The 22101-nt window shown below is 50.1% G+C and overlaps 1 protein-coding gene across 1 annotated transcript; it reads left to right on the forward strand.

Annotated features, from left to right (window-relative positions):
- The first annotated feature begins 10344 nt into the window (after window positions 1-10344).
- On the forward strand, window positions 10345-21529 carry RPS4X (ribosomal protein S4 X-linked). Its single transcript, XM_048863421.2, has 7 exons — window positions 10345-10458; window positions 11031-11108; window positions 11702-11882; window positions 13861-13958; window positions 16779-16950; window positions 18983-19140; window positions 21171-21529. The coding sequence occupies exons 1-7, from the start codon at window positions 10456-10458 to the stop codon at window positions 21270-21272; spliced, it is 792 nt and encodes a 263-aa protein (XP_048719378.1). The 5' UTR covers window positions 10345-10455; the 3' UTR covers window positions 21273-21529.
- Window positions 21530-22101: the final 572 nt, after the last annotated feature.

Consider the following 22101-nt stretch of genomic DNA (forward strand, 5'->3'; position numbering starts at 1 on the left):
CAGCCCACACCCCCCCGCTGTAGGGTGGAGCCAGAAATGAGGAGTTCAGAGTGTGGGCAGGAGGTTGGGGTGCAGGAGGGGTCAGGACTCAGGGTGGGGGTGCAGGCTTTCAGGTAGGGCTGGTGATGAGGGGTTTGGGGTACAGGAGGGGGCTCCAGGCTGGGGTGGAGTACAGGGGGGATGGCACACAGGCTGCTGGGGGCATGACCCATGGTTCTTTGCAGTGCAGTAAAGCTGAGCAACTCTGATTTTTCCCAGCCAATCACAGGGGAATGGTAGGAAGGCTGGACGGGTACATACCCTGGCTGCTGCCATGTGGACAGGGCCATGTAGACATACCCTGTCACTGCACTATTGCAGAAAACCAGTGTGGACATGATAGCTCACATGTTATTTTGCAGCATGGTTGCTCTTGCTCCACCTAGGCTAACATGAGAAGAGTGACTCAGGCACAGGTAGCTTGAGTTAGCTCTGCAGTGAAGAGGCATCCAAATGCAACTGCCCATGCTTTGTACATGTACCTGCCCCTTAGCACCAATCACCTCACCGTCTAGGCCCAGCCCTACAAATGCTGGGATGTAGGAGAAGCTGTTGAGGACACATTTCATGGTCTTAGCCCCACCCAGTGGCCACAAGGAAAACTGCATGAGCATGTCCATATGTGGCTAGTACACCCAGCAGGATGGCAGCAGTATCTCAGGGGGACGCTTGGTTAAATGGACAGACGAGCCTGGCAGTCTGAGCAGCACCTGTGCAGTGGCAGTGATGGGCCAGGCTTGGAGATATTACAGTGACCCAGCAGTCAGGGATCACAGATTGGGTAGGGAGAGGGGGCAGCAGGTGCTGGCAAAGAAGGTGGGGATGAGGGGGTCAGTGCAATGGCCCTGGACTTGCCCTGGGTCCAAACCAGGCACCTGTGAAATGAGTTTGGCAACCTGGGCTTAGACAAGAGCAGGTGCTCCCTTAGCAAATCCCCTGCACAGCTCCTGTGGGTGCCACTACTGGCTGTGGCTGCTATTAGCCATCAGTCTCTTGCCTAAACCTCCTCCCTCTCATCACCCTTAGGAGACTGCCTCCTCCCCAAAGCACTGTGGGAACTGGCTGAAAGCTGGGCTGGTGGGGAGGGGCTCTAGGGTGGAGCATCTTGCTGGAGCCAACCCCTCCCTCTTGGGAGGCCCTGGGAGATGAGTTGCTGCATCAATGGAGAACCAGCTTTGAGGAGCAGAAAGGGAGTGTGAGATCAGGGGTCCACTTCAGAACCGTAATGAGGTGCTGAGATCTGCAAGGCAGCCTGGGGGATTTGGATGTTTCAATAACTGGATGTTACGTGTCTAAAGCCCCTAGACTGCCTGGGAAATTTCAGCCCCCTTTTTTAGCACTTGAAGAGAGACTGGTACAATGGCCCCACACACTAGGGGTGCTGAAGATTTTAGAATTCAGCTTGTAAAATCCCAGCAGAAAGATGAGAAATGCCCCAAAAGGGACACCAGCAAGAGTAAAACCATATAAGTAATAACTGAAGTGCCTCCCCTGAGTTGTTCCCCCCACTGGAGACGATTAAAATAGGAATATTTAGCACCTTAGATGTCAGAGTGCCATGCAAACAGGAGTGAATTCTTCCTCAGAAGGTCCCTGTAAAGTAGGTGAGTTTATCACCCTGTGTTACAGATTGGGAAACTGAGGCACAGTGAGGGGCAGCAACTTGTTGAAGGTCACACAGGACATAAGCAACAGTTAGGATTTGGGCCCGTCAGCTTCAGACTCTTAACTTAGTGCCCTGTCATTCTGCAAGTGCCTTAAACACCAAATGAGCTTCTGGTTGGTTTCTACTGTTTCCTTTTTTCCCTGCCCTCAATGCTTTCTCTCTTCAGACCTCACTTTAACACCTCAAAGGGGGGACTGCAGAGCAATGGCTGCCTGCCCGGTCCTGCACTGTTGGTAGTTTTGTCACTGACATCAACATGCTTCGGACTGGACGCATTGTGTAGTATCACACCCAGCTTGGAGAGTGAAAGAAGCATGGTGTGTTTCATTTGGTTCTCATGTGCAAGGACAAGTGTGAGCCCTAGCCCAGAGCTCGAGGACTGCCCCTGATTTGTATCAAATACAGCAGGTTGGCCACCCCAGAGGCTCTCAAGGGCAGCTCTGTACTGAAGGGTAAGAGTGAACATGACAGCATGGGGCTCCCTGCTTACGGAGACTCCAGCTCCAATGTTCTTTCCGCAGCCAGCTCCGAGGCTCTGGCCGAGAGCTGGGGCTGTCTGGCTTGCAGGGGGACCAACTCTCACAATTTGCCCATGAGTGTCACGCCAGTGGAGGTTTTGCCATAGGTGGTGGGCGGAAACATTCTAGGGGCTGGGGAGGGGGATGAGTAAAATGTAAAGCCAGCTGTGGGGATGTTATGGCACAGGCTGGCCACCTGAGTCCAAACCCGCCCAAGCCCTGTGCCTGTGGTATGGAAGAAGCAGGAGACGCTAAACTCACTAGTGAAGGTGTCCGCCCTGGTACTCCTAGCTATGTGCGGGGCGTGAGATGCAGCCTGGCCCCTGGAGGCTGAGGAACTGCCCTGTTACCCACATGGGAAGGAGGGCTCTGCTCATGGAAGGCAGCTCTCTATGGGGGCAGGCGGAGCAACAAGGTTACCAGCTTTGTGGGGTGGAGGGGGTGTACAGGTCCTGCTTTCTGGGCATGGGGTGTCAGGCCCTGCTCTCCGGTGTGTGTGTGTGTTTCTCTCCTGGCCCAGTGGAGAGCAGAGACCCTGGGTGGGGGGTGTTTGGCGAGTCACCGCCCCAGCAGTGGCTCCTGTCCCTCAGGGCTGGGCCCTGCTCTGGCCTGTGGGCTCTTGCCACTCGCAGATTCAGAGCCCACCACAGTGGCTTGTGCCATGCACATCCCCACACAGGTGGGGCCCTCCTGCAATGCCCTGCCCTGCCCCTTTCCTGGACCTGGCACCACTGGACATGGCATTTTACCTGCTGAGCTGGGCATGGACATGGGATGGCTCAGAAAGTGACAAGACAGAGAGATTGAGGGGGGAGACTGAGCCCCCTTTAGCCCTAATCACTTGCTGCCCAAGTGTTTTACATAAAGCCACAGGCCCTGGAGTCATGGGATTACGTAAGACTCCACTTTAGAGAGGAGCCCAGCACTCCTGGGTGCTAAGACAAGTTTGAACAAGGGGACTTGAGCACACCCTCAAGGCACCCAGACCCCAAGTCATATATAAACTCACCTGATGATTTTTTAAGCCAATGATCATTTGCAGGGCCTGGCTCAGGATCTTTGGCCGCTGGGGCTGGGGCTGCTGCTCACATGCCATCACAACCACTGTAGTCAGACACCAGAGACTAACCCTGCCCTCTGTGCTACTCAGGTGCTTCTAATTGGGTTTAGGGGATAGCAAAGGAGCCCCTCTCTTGGGTCTAGAAACATATCAGAAGGCTGTAGGTGGGTAAGGTGGTGGGGGGAAGAGGGCAGCATCCCTGCCCTGCTCTGCAATGGACAGCTCTACCCTCCTGCTTGTTACTATTTGTGGCTAGTGACTCTGATCAGAACCCCATTGTGCTAGGTGCTGCACATCTATAATAACCCTCCCCATCCCACATAGGGATGCCAACTTTCTATTTGCAGAAAACCAAACACCATTGCCCCATCTCCTGCCCTGAGGCCCTGCCCCTGCCCCACACCTTCTCTGGGGCCTTGACCCCACTCACTCCATTCCCCCCTTCCTCCATTGCTCGCTTTGCCCCACCCCCGCTCACACTCATTTTCACTGGGCTGGGACGGGGATGTGGAAGGGGTGGAGGGCTCTGGCTGGGGGCGCAGGCTCCAGTGTGGGGCCAGAAGTGAGCGGTTCAGGGTGAAGGAGGGGGCTCTGGGAGGGAGCTTGGGTGCAGGATGGGGCAGAGGGTTGGGGCATGGGAGGGGGTGAGGGCTCTGGCTGGGGATGTGGGCTCTGGGGTGGGGCCAGGGATGAGGAGTTTGGGGTCCCAGCAGGGGCTCTGGGCTGGGGTCGAGGAGTTTGGTGTGCGGGAGGGGTCTCAGGCTGGGGCAGGGGGTTGGGGCACAGGAGGGGGTTCAGGAAGTGGGCTCCAGGCAGCACTGACCTCAGGTGGCTCCCAGGAAGTGACTGGCATCTCCCTCTGGCTCCTAGGTGGAGACGCAGCCAGGAAGCTCCGCGCGCTGCCCCTGCCTGCAGGTGCCACATCTGCCGCTCCCATTCGTCGCTGTTCCTGGCCAATGGGAGCTGCTGAGCTAGCGCTCGGGGTGGGGACACCACGCGGAGCCCCCGGGCCTGCCCCTATACCTAGGAGCCAGAGGGAGATGCTGGCCACTTCCTGGAAGCCACGCGGAGCCGGGCAGGCACCCTGCCCGCCCCCGCTGTGGGTGGCCAACCTGACTTTCAGTGGCCTGGTCAGTGATGCTGACCAGAGCTGCCAGAGTCCCTTTTTGACCGGGTGTTCCAGTCAAAAACCGAATGCCTGGCAACCCTAATCCCAAAGAGTTTACAGCTGCAGCCTATGGAGAGCTAACACAGGAGGGAGATGGGAAGGACAAGCCCCAGTTTCAGAATGCCAGCTGCCATCAGATACAGGCCTTAAGGGGCTTGAAGGGGGGCAGGGTATTTAATGGTTTTACAGATGGGGGCTTTGCTCTTGAGCAGAGGCTGGCAGCTCACCCCCTTTGGTGGGAGCCCCTCTAAGGACACCACCTGGCAGGCATGCAGAGCTCCGCACCTGTCAGTCCCAGGGCTCTTCTCTCAGGGGTTAGGATTTTAATGCTGTGCCCTGGGTGCTTCGGTGGCAGCAGAAGTTGGATCTGAGATTTCAGAGTCTGGGATCTCCAAGCAGGGTTTCTCCTGCCTGAGCTAAGAGCCTGCTCTGGGAGCTCAGAGGCTGTAGCAGATTCTGTGATCCAGCCACTAGAGGGGGACAGAGCCACACGGCGCTAGTGTGGGGTAAGTGCCTATCTCCCCATTGCGGGGAGCAACCATGAGGAGAAGGAACTGGCCCCAGGTCACCTAGCAAGTCAGTAGCAGATTTGGGAATAGAACCCAGGCCAGCTGTACGTGGTGCCCTATGCGTGAGGCTTCCTGCCTGCCCTCATGCCGGTCTCACCATCAAACACTGCAGAAGGGCCCCCTCCCTGCAGCCTGCATGGGCTGGGGACCCACCGCTCCCCAGGGCTCCACTGGGGTACCCCAAGGTAGAATTTGGCCTTGCAGTTACAGCTCGTTAATAAGTCTGTTGCTGACAGGTGAGCTTGGCTAGCCCCTGGCTCCCTCTCCCAGAGCTGTGCAAGGCCCTTCAGGGCTGATGGCAGTAAAAGCTCCCAAAGGGACACAGACAGGAACTGGTTCTGGCTGGATGCTAGTTTACGCAGCCAGTTCTCAGAGTAGATCTGCTGTGCTGTAATTGATGGGCTGCTGCTAGAGACTCCAGGGATCAGCAGGCAACACTTCTGGCTTCTTAGATCAAGATAGAGGTGGGGGTGGGGGTGAGACAATCAGAGCACTTGTGTGGGCTGGGAGATAGAGACAAGGGCCCAATTCTCTTTGTACTTAGTCATGTAAATCTCCAGTAACTGCAGCAGTAAGGATTGGTGCAGCGGGGAGCTCCCTGGGGAACATTACGAGGGCTGCAGAGAATTACAAACCATGACGAAGTGGGACACCATCCCCATAGGGTGAGGCCTTGAGGAGTAGAAGGAGGTAGCAGGCTGCTTCCGCTCTGGACCCCATGGTTCCCCTCTGAGGTCCTGAGAATAGGCCATCATAGGACCTATAATTGTTGCAGCCTTCACTTCCATATTAAGGCTGATGGAAGACGGGATCTGGAGTACAGAAGTCTGCTGGCTGTATTTATTCTGGGAATGTGTGGTGCATTGTTAAAATTGTAAACTAGCTCTTTACATTTCAGGGAGGATTTCGGGATCCTGATTTATTCCTGGGGGAATTCTGCACCAAAAAAATAAAAATTCTGCGCACAATATTTTAAAATTCTGCAAAATCTGCAAATTTTATTTGTCAGTAATAAATGTGGAGGCTCCAGCATGGCACTGGGGAGCACAGGCCATTGTTCTGCACAGAGGTGGGAGATCACCCTGCAGCACCTCCCCAGCTCCCAGGACACAGACCTCTGGGGCAGGCCTGGCTCTTGCACTGTGTCAGGGTCAGGTGGAGCCTCACCAGTGTCTTTTACTGAGAGGTTCGGGGGGCTGCAGGGTAATCTCCCACATCCATGCAGCCAGTGGCCTGTGCTCCCCACTGCCCTGCTGGAGCCTCCACGTTTATTTATTGACAAATAAATTTGCAGAATTTTAAAATATTGTGGGCAGAAATTTTAATTTATGGAGCACAATTCCCCCAGGGGTAGCAGCCCTAGGCCAGGTGTGGCCAGGCAGGCTTAGCTGTGAAGGGGCTTAGTGTGAGGGGATCCAGGTGTGGGGTGAGAGGGTTTTGTGTGGGGCAATCTGAGCATGGGTGGCCCACTGTGGGGAGGGGGAGGTTCGGGTGTGGGGAGGATCTGGAAGCACAGGGGGTCTTTGAGGGGTTCTGGGTGCAGGGGCAATGGGACTCTGCAGGAAGGGTCCAGGTGAAGGTGGTTGGGGCTCAGCGGGGTGTGGGTCCAGATGTGGGGAGCTCATGGAGTGTCCCAGGTGCAAAGGGGGTGGGGCTCATCAGGGTGGGGGTTCAAGTGTGGGGGAGTGCAGCAGGGGATGGTCTGGGTGCAGGGGGTGGGGTTCGGCAGGGGTTCTGGATGCAGGGGGTGGTCTGGATGCAGGGGGAGGGGCTCGGTGGAGAACTGGATGCAGGGGAAGAGGGGCTCTGTGTGGGGTCTGGGTATAGGGGGGGTCTGGATGCATGGAGGTTGGGCGGATGGGGGAGCATCTACCTGTAAAGTGACCCCTATCCTCATGGCTGAGGAGCAATGAGGGCGGAAAACAGGTGTGTGTGTGCACGCGGAGCTGGGGGAGGGTTCTGGGGGTGGGTCTGGCTTGGCCTGGGCCACTCCATCCAGGGGAAATGCGCTCCTCCCCAGCCCAGTCGGGACTAACACCTGAGCCTAGTGCAGAGTAGCGGTTTGGGAGAAGGGCTGGGTGCGGGGCTGGGAGGAAGGGGAGGTTTTGTAAGGATAAGGCCTTTGTCTGCAGTCATATTAGGACAGCAGCAGCCATTAGCCAAGAAGGAGAAAGTCACATCCTCACATTCCATCTAAATTACATTAAAACAATGTAAGATCAGGCTGTTAAGAAGGTGATCCTGGCCTAACAGTACCCACCATCACCAGCTAAAGAAACAGATTATAAGATGGTTAAAGAAAACATAGTTTAATAGCATCCTGTCTGGCAAGAAATCACTTATCAACAGTTGTGATTGTAAAATCTATACTTCTATTGTTTTGCCTTTATGATCCCCACTTCTCTATTGTTTATCTGTATGGTCTCTGTCTATTTCTTTGATTGTTATTGTCTGTTGCATAACTAATTTTTCTAGGTTTAAATCAATTAAGGTGGTGGAGTATGATTGGTTAAAGAATTGCTTTACAGTATGTTAGGATTGGTTAGAAAATTGTATCGTAATATTTTTAGTAAAATGATTGGTTAAAGTATAGCTTGGCAGGACTCAAGTTTCACTATATGAACTGGGGTCCAAAGGGAAGTTCAGCTACAGGACACAGCCCAAGATCAGAGCTGCCAGACCTCAACATGCTGCCAACACTGTACTGCAGAAGCTGGAGTCCCCGAGATGACCTGATCCTGACTGGCCATCAATTAAAGTTCATCTGCCTTATTGGGAGCGGTGAGCATTGTATGCTTAGCATGTGAATTCTGTTTTGGTGATTGTTCATAAATAGAGGTTAAGTAGGATATTACTATGTAAGGCTCTTTCACTGGTAAAAGACCCTGCCAACCCGTAGAATGTAAGGTTACTCCCTGAGTCCATGGAAGGGTAAGGGTGGGTGCCTAAATTAAGACGATGAAGTGAGCTGTAGCTCACGAAAGCTTATGCTCAAATAAATTGGTTAGTCTCTAAGGTGCCACAAGTACTCCTTTTCTTTTTGCGAATACAGACTAACATGGCTGTTACTCTGAAACCTAAATTAAGACGGTTACGCCTTGAGCCCACAGAAGGGTAAAGGTGGGTGCTCCTAGACTATGTGAGTGACAGAGAATTTTGTGTGGGAAACAGCTTGTCGGGATGGGGGTTCATGTGTGGAGGGCTCAGTGGGGGGTTCTGGGTGCAGGGGGTGTGTGCGCATGGGGTGGGTCTGTATGCACAGGGGTTGGGCAGATGGCAGGTGGGTCTGACCTGGCCTGGCTGGGGTGTCCCCAGGTTTGCCCCCCCAAGAGATTTACCTCTCTGACAGCTGTCAGAAAAGATGCACCCACGCTGCTGGGGAGGGGGTGTGATTGCTCTTGCAGCTTCCCTTTCTTCCCCATCAGAAAGTCATTTTTCTATGAGGAAGCAAAGAAATCTGCACAGGACATGAATTCTGCATGTGTGCAGTGGCACAGAATTCCCCCTGGAGTACTCTTTGTAGGCTAAGGGGCTCTGTAGGGAAGCATGGGATCTGGGTTCAGCAGCAGTGAAGCTACAGAGAGCTAGCCTAAAGTAAGATGCGTTAAATTGTTCCTCTCTGTTTTAGGGAGCAGCCTGTTTTCTCCCTCTCTCTCTCTCTGGTTTTCATTCTGAATTCTAAGTAGTAAAGGAGTGTTATGTTGCAACCTTCCAGAAAGAGTACTTTATTTAACTTCTCTGTGGAAGTGCTGTGAACATAATCCCGACCATCCTTGTTCTCTGCAGTGCTGACACATTTGGATGTTATACACTGCCCAGGCTGGTTGCATTGATTTTAATTAATTACTGAAATAATATAAATTTGTAAAGAAACTTTTAATATTCAGCTCTCATACAGTGCTTTTCATCTGTAAATCTCAAAATGCTTAACAATACCATATTCCTCAGTTCACTGATCGCACTGTTGCCAATGCTCATGATTTTATGGTGAGTCTTGCACTACTGTGGTGTTTTTTCTTAAAGCCTGAACTCCTGCAGTCACAAAAATGTTAAATAGCCCCTAAATCACAAATTCCCTTCCTGCTCCAAAACCTCCATCAGATCCCCTTATGTGTGAAGGCTCCAGTGCGGATCCCCTCTTCCACACCTCTGCCCCGTATGTCCCGGAATCGTGTGTTGTCCATTTATGTGAGTGGGCCTGAAAGTGGCCTAGGGCAGTGCCCTGATTACTGGTCTAGCCCACACAGTGCATATTTAGTCCCTACATAAACATGCACATACCAGTTTTCCTAGGGACATGGCTGGATTTACACCTTACGCACCCCTAGGAAAAAAGAAAAGGAGGACTTGTGGCACCTTAGAGACTAATAAGCATAACGCATCCGATGAAGTGAGCTGTAGCTCACGAAAGCTTATGCTCAAATAAATTTGTTAGTCTCCAAGGTGCCACAAGTCCTCCTTTTCTTTTTGCGGATACAGACTAACACGGCTGCTACTCTGAAACCCTTAGGAACAGCATCTTCAGCACCCCCACTGCCTACACCTGACCGTTGTGTTTTCCCTAAAAATTGAAAAGAATTATAAATACAGCCTCCCCGGGAAAGCACAATACCGTCTGCCACTCATGGCGCTCCCAGCCCGAGCCAGGGCACAGACCACCTACCCCAGGTGAGGCGCAAGGGAGGACTGTACCCCTCCCCATGGTGAGTGCTCCCTGGGTGTCCTCCATCCCTCCTGCAGGCCAGCATGGCAGCCGCGCTCTGGCTCTGCCCCTGCAAGTGAATGAGGCGCTGGCTATGCCCCTCCCCAGCACAGGACGGAGGCAGTGGGGCGGCCAAGGTTGGGAAGGGGCTGGGACCCCGCTCCCAGCAGCACCTTCAGTAGCTGCCCCGCTCGGCTCTGGCTCCCAGCGCCCCCCGGCAGGTTGACTGGCACACTCGCCCAGCTCCAGCCCCACTCGCTGGGCGGCCACCCACCTGCACTCAGAGCCTGGCTGCCCAAAGGGGAGCTCTATGGATGAACTTTGAACCCACTTTTAACTTTTAGGCGCCCCAGGCACCTGCCTACAGTGCTAATCGGAAACCCCACCCTGCCTAGGGAGAGGAGACACCCTGATCTACAGCAAAATAACCCCTCTCCCTGGGGACTGTCTCTGGGGGCTGCCGGGGCTGTTCCTGTTGGGGCTTGGAGGAAGGTAGTTGCCCAACAGCCCGCGGGAGGCTCCCCAACCCACGCTGCGCCCGCATGTCAGCCCGGGGCTCTCTGCGGCAGCTTGGAGTCTGGCGGCGCGGCCGCACTGAAGCCTCCCCGCCGGCAGAGGGCGCTATCCGGCGCTCGCGCTTAGCCAGGCTTGTCCTAGCCGGGCCGCGGTCCAGCCGGCCGGATATCCGTGGCTAGGCGGAAGTGGGCGGCCCTTTCCTCGGCAGAGCGCAGCCATGGTGAGTACGCGGCCCGGTCTCCGGCCCCGCCATCCGTCTCCATCCGTCGCCTGCCGCGGCCCCGCCGCCGCCTCTCGGCCGGGGCAAGGGAGCCCCGCCGTATGGGGCCGGGGGGAGCCGGGCCTGGGCCGCGCCCCGGCCCCGGCCCCAGCCCCAGCCCCAGAGATCCCCGCGGGGCCGAGCCGGGCCTCAAGGCGGGAGGGAGGAATAGCGGCTTCCCCGAGCTCCTGCCGCGGCTGGCGCCGCCCGGCCGCCGAGGGGCCCGGGGTGTGGGGAGGACGGGCCCGAGCAGCTGGCGTGGCTCCGGCGCGCACGTGGCGTTAAGGGAGCTCGTAGGGAAGCAGGCCGGGTGCGCGCGGTATTGCACGGGAGCTTTAATCCGTGCAGTCTCGCAGCTACTGAGGCGGCCAATTCAGAAGGGGGGTTGTGGGTGGTAACATGCGGAGGATGATACCGGGGTATGTTTCTGCCTCAGAGCTCCCCAGTCTCTGTTAATAGCACCATAGGTTCTTAGGAACACCTGTCTAGTGAGCAGCTTAGTAGTGTCTTAATCCGTCTTTTTCCTACCCAAGGCTCGCGGTCCCAAGAAGCACCTGAAGCGTGTAGCAGCTCCAAAGCATTGGATGCTGGATAAATTGACAGGAGTGTTTGTAAGTATCCCTTTGTGAATTCTGCACCTCAAAATCAAAACAAAAATACCGGTTTCACAGCTGGAATATTTGTTTCCTTTTAATCTGCCTGTATTTGGTTTAGTAGGTGATTGGGAGCTTCTGTGAGGTTTCAGCCGTGTTGCTTCCACAAATCCTTGGCATAATTTGCCCACTGGTGGCAAGTAAGAAAATTCTCTTGGTTGGTGACCGCTTGCTTAACTTGGCAAGGGTTATTCAGGGAGACTTAGAGTGGAGTTTGCAAGAGATGGAGGCCATTTACATTTGTGGGATGTATTAGTACAGTTATTGCCTTGGCTTGTCACAGAATAACTCAAATGTTTAGACCCAGGGAGTGTTGTTGAGTATGCCCCTGCTGCAGCTGTCTCTGGCAGATAAGGAGCAAGGCTGTCTGTGAGCCAGTGGGATCCAAACTTTATGAACTTGTGAAGAAATCATAAGTCTAACCTAGTATTTATTGGGCACTTGCTATTTCTGTTTTGGAAGATGGGCTTTGCTGTTTGCTCATGTCATTGAACAACTGGCAGAAACTTAATTTTTCTTCTGCTTTTCTTTTTTTTTCTTCTGTTCTGTAGGCTCCCCGTCCATCAACAGGTCCTCACAAATTGAGGGAATGCCTTCCACTCATCATTTTCCTTAGGAACAGACTCAAGTATGCCCTGACAGGAGATGAGGTCAAGAAGATCTGCATGCAGAGGTTCATCAAGATTGATGGCAAAGTCCGCACTGACATCACCTATCCTGCTGGCTTCATGGGTGAGTGGAGACAAATCCTGGGAGAGGTGGTGAGGATTGGGGCAAATGCTCAGCTGCTTAAACTGTTGCATGGCCAAAAAATGAGCCTTTCATCACCATGCTGTGAAAGCCAGTGTTTGATCTTGGGGGTTACCCAACTGGATGGGGTGGCTGTTGCTGTGCAGCGCGGGTCACGTAGGTTCATGTTTTAAGTGCACGTGTAACCAGAGGCCATAATTGGCCAAAACCAGCAATTGGTGCATTACTGACACACTTGCTCCTGATTCTGACAGTGAAGGTAGTTTCTGTGAACCTCAACATATTAATCTGAAGAGAGCAGCTAGCTGACTGTTCAGAACCGTTGGCTTGTGTTCCCAGTTGAACAAATTGCATAAAACTGCCCTTTTCTGAGCATGCTTGGGCTGATGCTGTGATTTGTGCTAAGAAATGTTATCACTGGCACATTTGCTGTTGCTACTTGGCAGTTTGGTCAAACAGAAAAGAAACCAAGTATAAGTAGTGAGATTCTTTTTATTATACCCTGTAAAGTCCAGTATTTTGTGAGGCTTGCAGTTGTACTGGGAAACCACTTCCAAACCATGTTGTTAGCCTTGCGTAATCATTGGACTCTGGCCATACTGGGTCAGACCAAAGGTTCATCCAGTCCAGTATCCTGTCTACCAACAGTGGCCAATGCGAGGTGCCCCCAGAGGGAGTGAACCTAACACGTAATGATCATAGATTCATAGATATTTAGGCCAGAAGGGACCATTATGATCATCTAGTCTGACCTCCTGCACAATGCAGGCCACAGAATTTCACCCACCACTCCTAAAAAAGACCTCACACCTATATCTGTGCTATTGAAGTCCTCAAATTGTATTTTGAAGACCTCAAGGAGCAGAGAATCCTCCAGCAAGTGACCCGTGCCCCATGCTACAGAGGAAGGCGAAAAACCTCCAGGGCCTTCCAATCTACCCTGGAGGAAAATTCCTTCCCGACCCCAAATATGGCGATCAGCTAAACCCTGAGCATATGGGCAAGATTCATCAGCCAGATACTACAGAAAATTCTTTCCCGGGTAACTTGGATCTTACCCCATCTAAAAACCCATCACAGGCCATTGGGCCTATTTACCATGAACATTTAATTACCAAAACCATGTTATCCCATCATACCATCTCCTCCATAAACTTATCGAGTGTAATCTTAAAGCAAGATAGATCTTTTGCCCCCACTACTTCCCTCAGAAGGCTATTCCAAAACTTCACTCCTCTGATGGTTAGAAACCTTCGTCTAATTTCTAATCTAAATTTCCTAGTGGCCAGTTTATATCCATTTGTTCTTGTGTCCACATTGGTACTGAGTTTAAATAATTCCTCTCCCTCTCTGATATTTACCCCTCTGATATATTTATAGAGAGCAATCATATCTCCCCTCAACCTTCTTTTAGTTAGGCTAAACAAGCCAAGCTCCCTGAGTCTCCTTTCATAAGACAAGTTTTCCATTCCTCGGATCATCCCAGTAGCCCTTCTCTGTACCTGTTCCAGTTTGAATTCATAGATCTCTCTCCTGCCATCCATCTCCACCCTCTGACAAACAGAGGCTAGGGACACTATTCTTTACCCAGTAGTTGCTCTGATTTAGTTTTAAATTGCGTACCGCCACTAGTATTAGCAACAAATATTTGCAACCCCTGAGTGGTCCTTTGCACCTGGAACTACTTTCCAACTTATCTGAGCTGAGTCTTGCATAGCCCACTCTTCTAATTGTAGTCACTTGCCGCATAGGCTGGTAGCAATTTAGGAGTGAGGGCTTATGTCGACATGGCTGACCCACTGTACAGAGTTTTTATATACTCCATGGTGCTGTATAAATGAGAACTCCTCGCTGATGATGGAACCTCTAGTGTGAATGCTACTGAACGGGGTAGCTTTCAAGCTATGATAAAGGCCTAAGAACCTGGAAACTCCTAATGAATGTATTTGTTTGAAACCAGATGTCATCAGCATTGAGAAGACAGGTGAGCACTTCCGTCTGGTATACGACACCAAGGGTCGTTTTGCAGTTCACCGCATCACAGCTGAAGAAGCCAAGGTGAGCCCCTCTCTCTGGCAGTGTTTGGGAATGTTTTGTTTGCTTTGGAACTTGGTGTAGCCAGTGGAGTGGCTGGGTTTTGCTGCACGTATCAAAACTGCCGTGTGCATGAATCTAAAAGTTGGTGTCAGTCCTACTGCCTTGAGAGAGAATCTGGGCCATTCGGTGTACTAGGTGCAGTCTACATGGGATTAAAGGGGAAATGGTGAGGGCTTACGTAGTCTCCATACACAGAAGGGTGCAGCTGGCTGTCAGAATGTGGAGCTCTGTTTAAAACTTGTTTTATTACCTTGCTGTAAGCCTCCCCTGGAGCCGTTTCAGTGGGGTGCATGTGCAGCTGTTCATTGGGGTGTTTACAAAGTGCTTGTTGAAGCAGCAGAGTGCAAGTGGTCAAAATACAGTGGACTACAAGATTAGCTGTATTCCTTCTCTGTGCTAAAGTGAATCGCTTTAGATGACATTAACTATCTGTTTCTTCACTGAAGACCTGTGGGCAAACATTCTCTTCAGTGTACTCCCAAATCGTTGTGCAGTGTGCTAGTCTCCCTGCATCTATGTTCAAACTAGCCCCTTCCTTCCAGAAGGCTCTAAGATGATGCTTTAGGCCAGGGGTGGTGAATATCTGGGCTGCCAGATGCTTTTCAATGGAACCCAAAATCTTTTTATTTACTACTTGTTGTTGGACTTTTTTTTTTTGTTTTCTCTGGAGTCCGGTCCTCGACTATATCTTGACAAGAAATTTGGACCTTGACAAAAAAAATAATTGACTATCCCTCCTTTAGGCCTTGTCTAAGCTAAAAACTTGAAGTAGTTTAACAAATTGCTTTTAAATAACTGGTTAATCTGATGCAACCTCCAAATATAGATTACTGGGACTTTTTAATCAGTTTAGTTTAAATTTGAGTACAGGTCTAGTACAGACAAAGCCTTATTTTTACCAAATGCCCAAGGCAGAATTTTCTGGGTGCAGTAACTATTAAACCTGCCTGTAAGTTCCTTTGCTTTAAACAAACATTTATACACTGTCTGATCAAGTTCTAAGACTTGATCCCTGTTTTGCAACAGTAAAAATTGGAATTAATTGCTCAAGAGGCCTGTGTCAATATTCTGTATCTGGTGGTGCGTGAATTGTCACTTATTTTGGGAGGTTGGTATCTGTGGAAGAAATGGCCATTGGGTTGGGTCCTGGTCACTGGAGTAATCTCAAACTCACTAGTGATTTTATCTGTCTTTAAATTGGAAGCCGCAAGGATGTCTGAAAACTGCTGGCCTTATTTGTATGCAAAATTGGCTCTTGATGGACGGCGTAGAGCACAGGAAGGGTAGTGCGAGCTGTAAAACAGAATGACTATTAACTGGATACAACTCAGCAAAGCTTCTCAAATTCAAATATGAAGTCAAAACCTTTGTACCAACTTACGGACAGACACTAAAATAATGGTTCTCCAACTCTTACATCCGAGAACTTACCTCAGTGTGGCTGTTTTTGTGATTACATGATGAGGTCCTGGCTTGCTTAAACGTTTTTTGTTTAGAAAACAACAGACATTTTTACTCGTAACTGCCAGCCCTGTGGTTTGGCTGGGTTAGTTCTGCCATACATGTGATCTCACTAGTAAACACCGTAGGCCAAATCACTTCCTCAGCGACACTTTTTCCTTTCCGTTTGTTGCCATATCATGTTGCACTGGTGTCCCTGGTGGGATAATTTGGTCTACAAAAGTGTCTCCTGTTGGTGGTACATGAGCAGGAAAGGTCTCAACTTGACTCCCAGATCCCAGGGGGAGTTTTTAGGGCTGGTAGAGGAAAACCTCATTTTACTTGTAAACTCAGCAGTTTAGCTCTAAGGAGGGACAATGGACACACATTCACTGTGCTGTTTTTGGATATACTTCTGAGCAGAACCATGCTAAAATCTCTTCGTGGACACCTCTCCTCCCAGTCTAGATCTTTTTGGAGCACTTGGGTTATCTAGAAAGTAAAATTAGGGTAGCGTTAAGAGAAGGTGAAAATAAACTTGCTTTGTAGCAGTGGGGATGGGTATGTACAGTACTCAATGCCTGACTGCTGTAATCTCCAGGCTGCGCTGCAGTTTGATTCTCTCCTGTATTTGCTGCCCTCTCAGTTATGTTGTGACTCTCAAATTTGGTCACTGTTACATTTACACCATGGAGACATGAAGTAGCTATGTAGGGATCAGAGGTTAGAAAGCCATGAGACCACATGAAAGGGTTTTGGCAACTGCTCTTGGTCATGGGCCACAGTCTTGCGACCAACACTAGAAGCAAAAATCTGGAAATCAGTTTCTCTTCTACTTGTCTGCCAGGTTCACAGTTCCCTTTGTAAGAGGCCTTCCTCTGGTGTCGGGAAGCACAGAACTGATGAAGTGAGCTGTAGCCCACGAAAGCTCATGCTCAAATAAATTGGTTAGTCTCTAAGGTGCCACAAGTACTCCTTTTCTTTTTGCCAATCTGAAAAGACTCAAGTGCAGTGTAATTTGTGTTAAAAATGAACTTGGCCTCAAGCCATGTCTTTTGTTACTGAGCTGGGATGTCAGTGGACACCCAAGGCCAGCAGTGAGACAGTCATGGTGGAAGTACTGGAGATGAGGGAGAGTTGCTCCCTTTAACAGCCTCTTAGTAGGACACTTTGCTCTGGAGTGGAGCTTGGCCGCTGCCCTCGGCACATGGCTTATCGAGCAGTGCTGATACTATTTGTGCAGAGGTGGTACTTCATATGTTGTACCTAGGTCCTGTCCTGAACCATATAAGCTGTCGGTCTAGTCTGCTTGCATTCATTGCTGTTGGCTTGTGTTCACAGTACAAGCTGTGCAAGGTGAGGAAGATATTTGTGGGCACTAAAGGAATCCCTCACCTGGTGACCCATGATGCCCGTACCATCCGCTACCCAGATCCCCTCATCAAGGTGAATGACACTATCCAAATTGACCTTGAGACTGGCAAGATCACAGACTTCATCAAGTTTGACACAGGTATGTCCCTCCATCTCCTCCTGCACTCAGCTCTCTCCAAAATAGGAGAGCAGGGGTTTGGCTAAATGGGGTTATAGGATCCCCCCTTCAAAGGGAAGAAGCCATTAAGCTGAGCCCCACTGTCTGTGGGATCCAGTTTCATTAGATGCGCACAGAGTGGGCTTGGCGGTGCCAGAGCAGTTTCACAGTGCCATATCCAAGTGTAACAGCAATACTGACTTCCTAGGTTTCGATCACTGTGCGCTATAACTGCTGGGGAACTTACAGAGTGAAAACTGGCACAGGTCTAACATGCAAGCAGCAGCACCTGGGGTATATCACTTTGCCATTTGGGAATAAAATAGGCAACTCCCTTGGGCTAACTGTTGCCTGTTGTAAGGTGAACATTTGATTCCAGGCATGGGATGGAATAGGAGTGGTAGGGAAATTTCTAGATTTCACTGCTCCTTCCTTGTGACACTCCAGATATAAGCTCTCCCAGTGCTCATTGTTTATGATGTCTGGTGCTGTTTCAAATGAGGCACCTCTCTGAAATGTGGATTGCCAAAGACTGTCTTAAGGCAGGTCTGCATTTGAAACGCTGCATCGGCACAGACATAGCGCTGTCTGCACTGGTGCGTAGGATGGTGTAACTAACTGCATTGCAGAGGGGTGTGGATTATACTTACAGGACGATGTAGTTATACTGAAGTAATTTTGTAGTGTAGACCAGGGCCAAATCTTAATTTCTCTTTCTCAGTAGGGTCTTCTCCACAGGCAGCGTAGGGGTTCGTGTTTCCAGGGCTGCTCTATAATGCTGGAGCGGGACTAGCAGAGGTCTGTTTCCCCCAAGGAGAGAAGGTGGTTCTCTAGTTGTCCTGGCAGAGGAGGTGCCCTCTGTGTGTGACCTGGGAGAGGAGTGGAGACTCTTCCTGGTTTTAGTCAGACTGAGTACACAGAGGCTTGAGTGCGGGAAGTGGAAGAGCCCCAATGCCTGCACTTGAATTGCACTTTTTGGTTGTAGACTGTTCTGCCTCCCTGCCCCCCCCCCCCCCCCCCCCCCCCAAAAAAAAAAAAAAAAAGGCAGCACGATGTTTCCTCTTCCCTTGCCCAAACCGGAAGGGATGCCGCATCAACTGTGTGTGTTCCCTGCTGCAAACCCAAATGCATCACTGCTGTTGGGATAATCCCTTGCCCTGGTGTTGCATTTATGTCTGTTATGGAGGGGCTGACAGTAACCCATTCACGTGACATCTTGTGCCGTGCTAAGGCAGTAACACATGCAACGTTGTTGTGCAGTTATATGTAAATTCTTCTAAATGTGTGATGCACGTTTGACGTGCCACATCTCAACTTCAGTATTGATCAAGGCAGGAGCTAAAAGAAAGCCCTGATTTCTTTAACTGATTTCTTCATGTTGATCATCACTTCCAGTAGGACAGTGCTGTTGGGGTTGGAGAAACCCGAGTCATAGAAGTGAAACGCTTGGTCTCAAAAATAACACACTTGGAAAGAAACATTCCTTGTCTTGTCTTGATGGTCTCTAAATCGTGATGGTGCTGTGAGGGGCCCTCTGTATAGTGCAGTCCTTCGGATAGGAGTGATATGACCAGTAGGAATAAAACTGAGCGGATGAAATATGACTGCACTGGAATAAAGCAGTGAACACCAGCTTCTCACTGCAACTGTTCACATTTGGTGTAAACTTAAACAGCTGCAGCTAGTGCCTCTGTCCATGGACTTGCATGGCCTGAGGTGGCCTCCCTTGTTGGACAGTCAGCCTGATTGTAGTAGGTCATCGGGTGCCAACACAACTAATCGGACCATGTGCCTTGTCTGGTCTTGTCTTTGTAGCATCTTAGTGTGACTGGTAGGGTTTCTGCTTGACCTCTGTACCAGGGCATTACCTTATTGCATCAGCATCAGACCAGACAATTGGTGCCCCATCTCTAGCAGTGGTCCACACAGGATACAAATGATCGTGTACATTGTCATAAAGGGCTTGGGGTTGATTCAGGTTTAGAGACTCACTAATGGCCTTCCTTCCATTTAGGTAACCTGTGTATGGTGACTGGTGGTGCTAACTTGGGCCGTATTGGTGTGATCACTAACCGGGAGAGACACCCAGGCTCGTTCGATGTGGTGCACGTGAAGGATGCCAATGGCAACAGCTTTGCCACCAGGCTCTCTAACATTTTTGTTATTGGCAAAGTAAGTGTGAGCTAATAGAACTTGTATTGCTTTCCTTCCCCGTGGCGTGGCTTGTGCTGAAGAGCCCCCTGCTGAATATATGTCTCACTTAGAGGGAATGGGTAAACAAAGCGCTAACTGCAAGAGAGACAGATGTGTTCCCAAGCTAGTTCTGAGCTTGTTCTGTCTGAAGCTGCTGCTCCAACTGCTGTCTGTAGCAAAAGTTAAACATTGGCTGGGGCTGCCATCTAGCTTCACCCCATGTGTTCCCAACCTCCTACAGGCTGTGGCCTGTTCACATGGCTGCCCCCACACCCACGTTAGTTGTAATGCAAACCTTTTTGACCAAAACAGTCAAATTGCTTCATGGAATGTACAGAAACCACTGTGCGCCTAATTGAAAAGTGGTGACCTCAGGGCACTGGCTGTGAACCATAAGCTGAGCACGTCCACTCATGCAGGCCATTTTCCCATGAACGTGTCCTTATGCTGTGGAACTTGAGAGCAGATTGTGGCTTCTGATCAGCTAGCAGAAGTCACTCTACAAAGCAACAAGGTGCTGTGCTGTGCTAATGGAAATCCACCTGCTCTTTACCATGTTGACCAGAAGGGACCCTGTGATGATCTAGCCCGCTCTCCAATGTAACGCACACAGGCCATAGAACTGCCCTGAAATAATTCCGTGTTTGAGCTACAGCAGATCATTTTAAAAACATCCAGTTTTGACTTTAAACCACCACTGATGGCAAAGCCACCGCACCCCCAATGGTTCCAATGGTTAATTACTCTCATGGGGTCCTGTACTGAAAGAGGTGACTGTTCGAGGCTTGAGACTGAAGTGGGTGCCCTCAGTAAGGCTGCAAAGGGGTCACAGGTGCAGTTACCCCAGGTACAGTGACTAGGTGGAGGACTAGTTGTGAACTGCCCCTTTAGTGGGTATTAAGTCATTAAAGGCTCCTGACCAATCAGCAAGCATTAGGAGCACCATCTCTGCTTATTGAATATTTTAAAAATAATTACATACAAGCAACTCATCATTTTTACTTCCAGTGCAAGGAAAAGGAACAGATATTAGAATGTGCTTTGGACAAATTAGCCCAGCCATTAAGGGTCTGATTCTGCAAAGTGCTAAATGCCTTCAGCTCCCACTGATCTCGGTGGGAGAGGATGCCTGCCACTTACAGGCTTGGACCATAAGAAAAAATATATATTTTAAATTGGGGCACTTTGCACCAATGCCACAGTACATGATGGGTAACAAATTCCTGCAGCAATGTTGCCTTTATGTTGTCAAAGAGCTATCTAGGAAAGAGGCAGGGATTCGGCTGCTGTTGCAAAATTCAGAGACCAAATGTGTCCCTGCTGTTACCCCACTGACCTATGGGACACCAGGCTGAATTTAGGCATGTGCCTAACCATGAGTTCTGTCACTCAGTAAACTCTGTGTGGCTATACTGTTCAGTGGTGCTTGTTAGGTCCTGCATGTAGGGGAAATGTTCCACTTGATCCTGTAATCTGTGTGTGAAATCTGCTGTGGGTTTGACTGAGGAGCTGGAACTAGGGCATGCACTGGCAGAGCAGCTGACTAGCTGGACATTTCAGGTTTAACTTTACTTTGATCCCCATGATGGATTTCTTAGGAAAGACTAAGGTCTTGTCTAAACAAGGTTTTTTAAAACAGTTGAGTTAAACTGGTACAAATCTCTGTGTGGCTGCTCTTGTTTTGCTTTGAAGCATTTATTTCAGAGTAGCTTAAATCTGTTCCTAATAGACTTAAGATAAACTGAAATGAGTCTCCATGTAGCCTTTTGCACCTGTTTTAACTAAATCTGTTTTAAATCCAACTTTAACACAAAGTTGCACCACTGAATTTAACAAGGCCTTAGAAGCTGCTGCCAAGAGAGCAGAATTTACTTCTCGAGAGGGAGGTTCTCCTTGGCATGGAATAACAAGGGGAGGGAAAGGGGGGTGTAGTCTGGAGTTGGAGAAAGCACCGATACTATGAAGGTTGCTTAATTGTACTGTGTTGTGATTCTCTCCTCTTGCTTTAGGGTAACAAGCCATGGATCTCCCTGCCCCGTGGAAAGGGAATCCGTCTGACCATTGCTGAAGAGAGAGACAAGAGACTGGCAGCCAAACAGAGCAGCAGTTAAACCCTCAAAAGTGGACAAACAGCAGGCCATTTCCTTTGTCAAATAAAATTGTTAGCAACTATAAAACACTGCCTTTTCCCCCACCCTCTGAACACCGGTTCTTGCAGTCCTATGGCTCTGATAAGCTGGCAGTGTACTGCAGGCTACCAAATCACGGGAGTCTGGTCACTCTTAAATACTAGGTCACATGTAAAAGGAAGCTGTGGGCTACTAAATTGTCCCTTTTTTAAAAACAAATAAATTTGAATGTAAAGTTGCGGGGCGAGGGGGACTCCTTGTTACTGGGGTCTTATGAAGACGGGCCAGTTGTGAGAAGGCGTCTTCACAAAGCCACAGCCCTCTAATGCTTTTCCCCTTAGAGCAAGGGCTCTCAAACTGGGGTTGTGACCCCTCTGGGTCACGAGGTTATGGGGGGGTGTGGAGTTGTGAGCTCTCAGCCTCAACCTCCAAACCTTGCTTCACCTGCAGCATTTATAATAGTGTGAAATATTAAAAAGTGTTTTTAATTTATAAGGGGGGTGTTGCACTCAGAGGCTTGCAGTGTGAAAGGGTTCACCAGTGCAAAAGTTTGAGAACCATTGTCTGCTGTCTCCCAACAAAATTAAACAAAAAATGGGTTGTCGTTTTTTGTATATCTGCACAACAGCATCATCTTCTAGTATAGACAGATCTTCAGAGACAAAGCCAGAGAGAAGGGTTTGTGACCAAGCTGCTGCTAGCTCATGTTCTCGTAGTTTAAGATGTACATTTGTAACATCATTTTCTCTGACCCTGGCCCAGCCTGGATCATGGATTGCTGCTGCTCCACCCTATTGATATGGTACATCTG

This window comes from Caretta caretta, chromosome 9 (assembly GCF_965140235.1).
Source record: "Caretta caretta isolate rCarCar2 chromosome 9, rCarCar1.hap1, whole genome shotgun sequence".
NCBI classification, from domain to species: Eukaryota; Metazoa; Chordata; order Testudines; family Cheloniidae; genus Caretta; species Caretta caretta.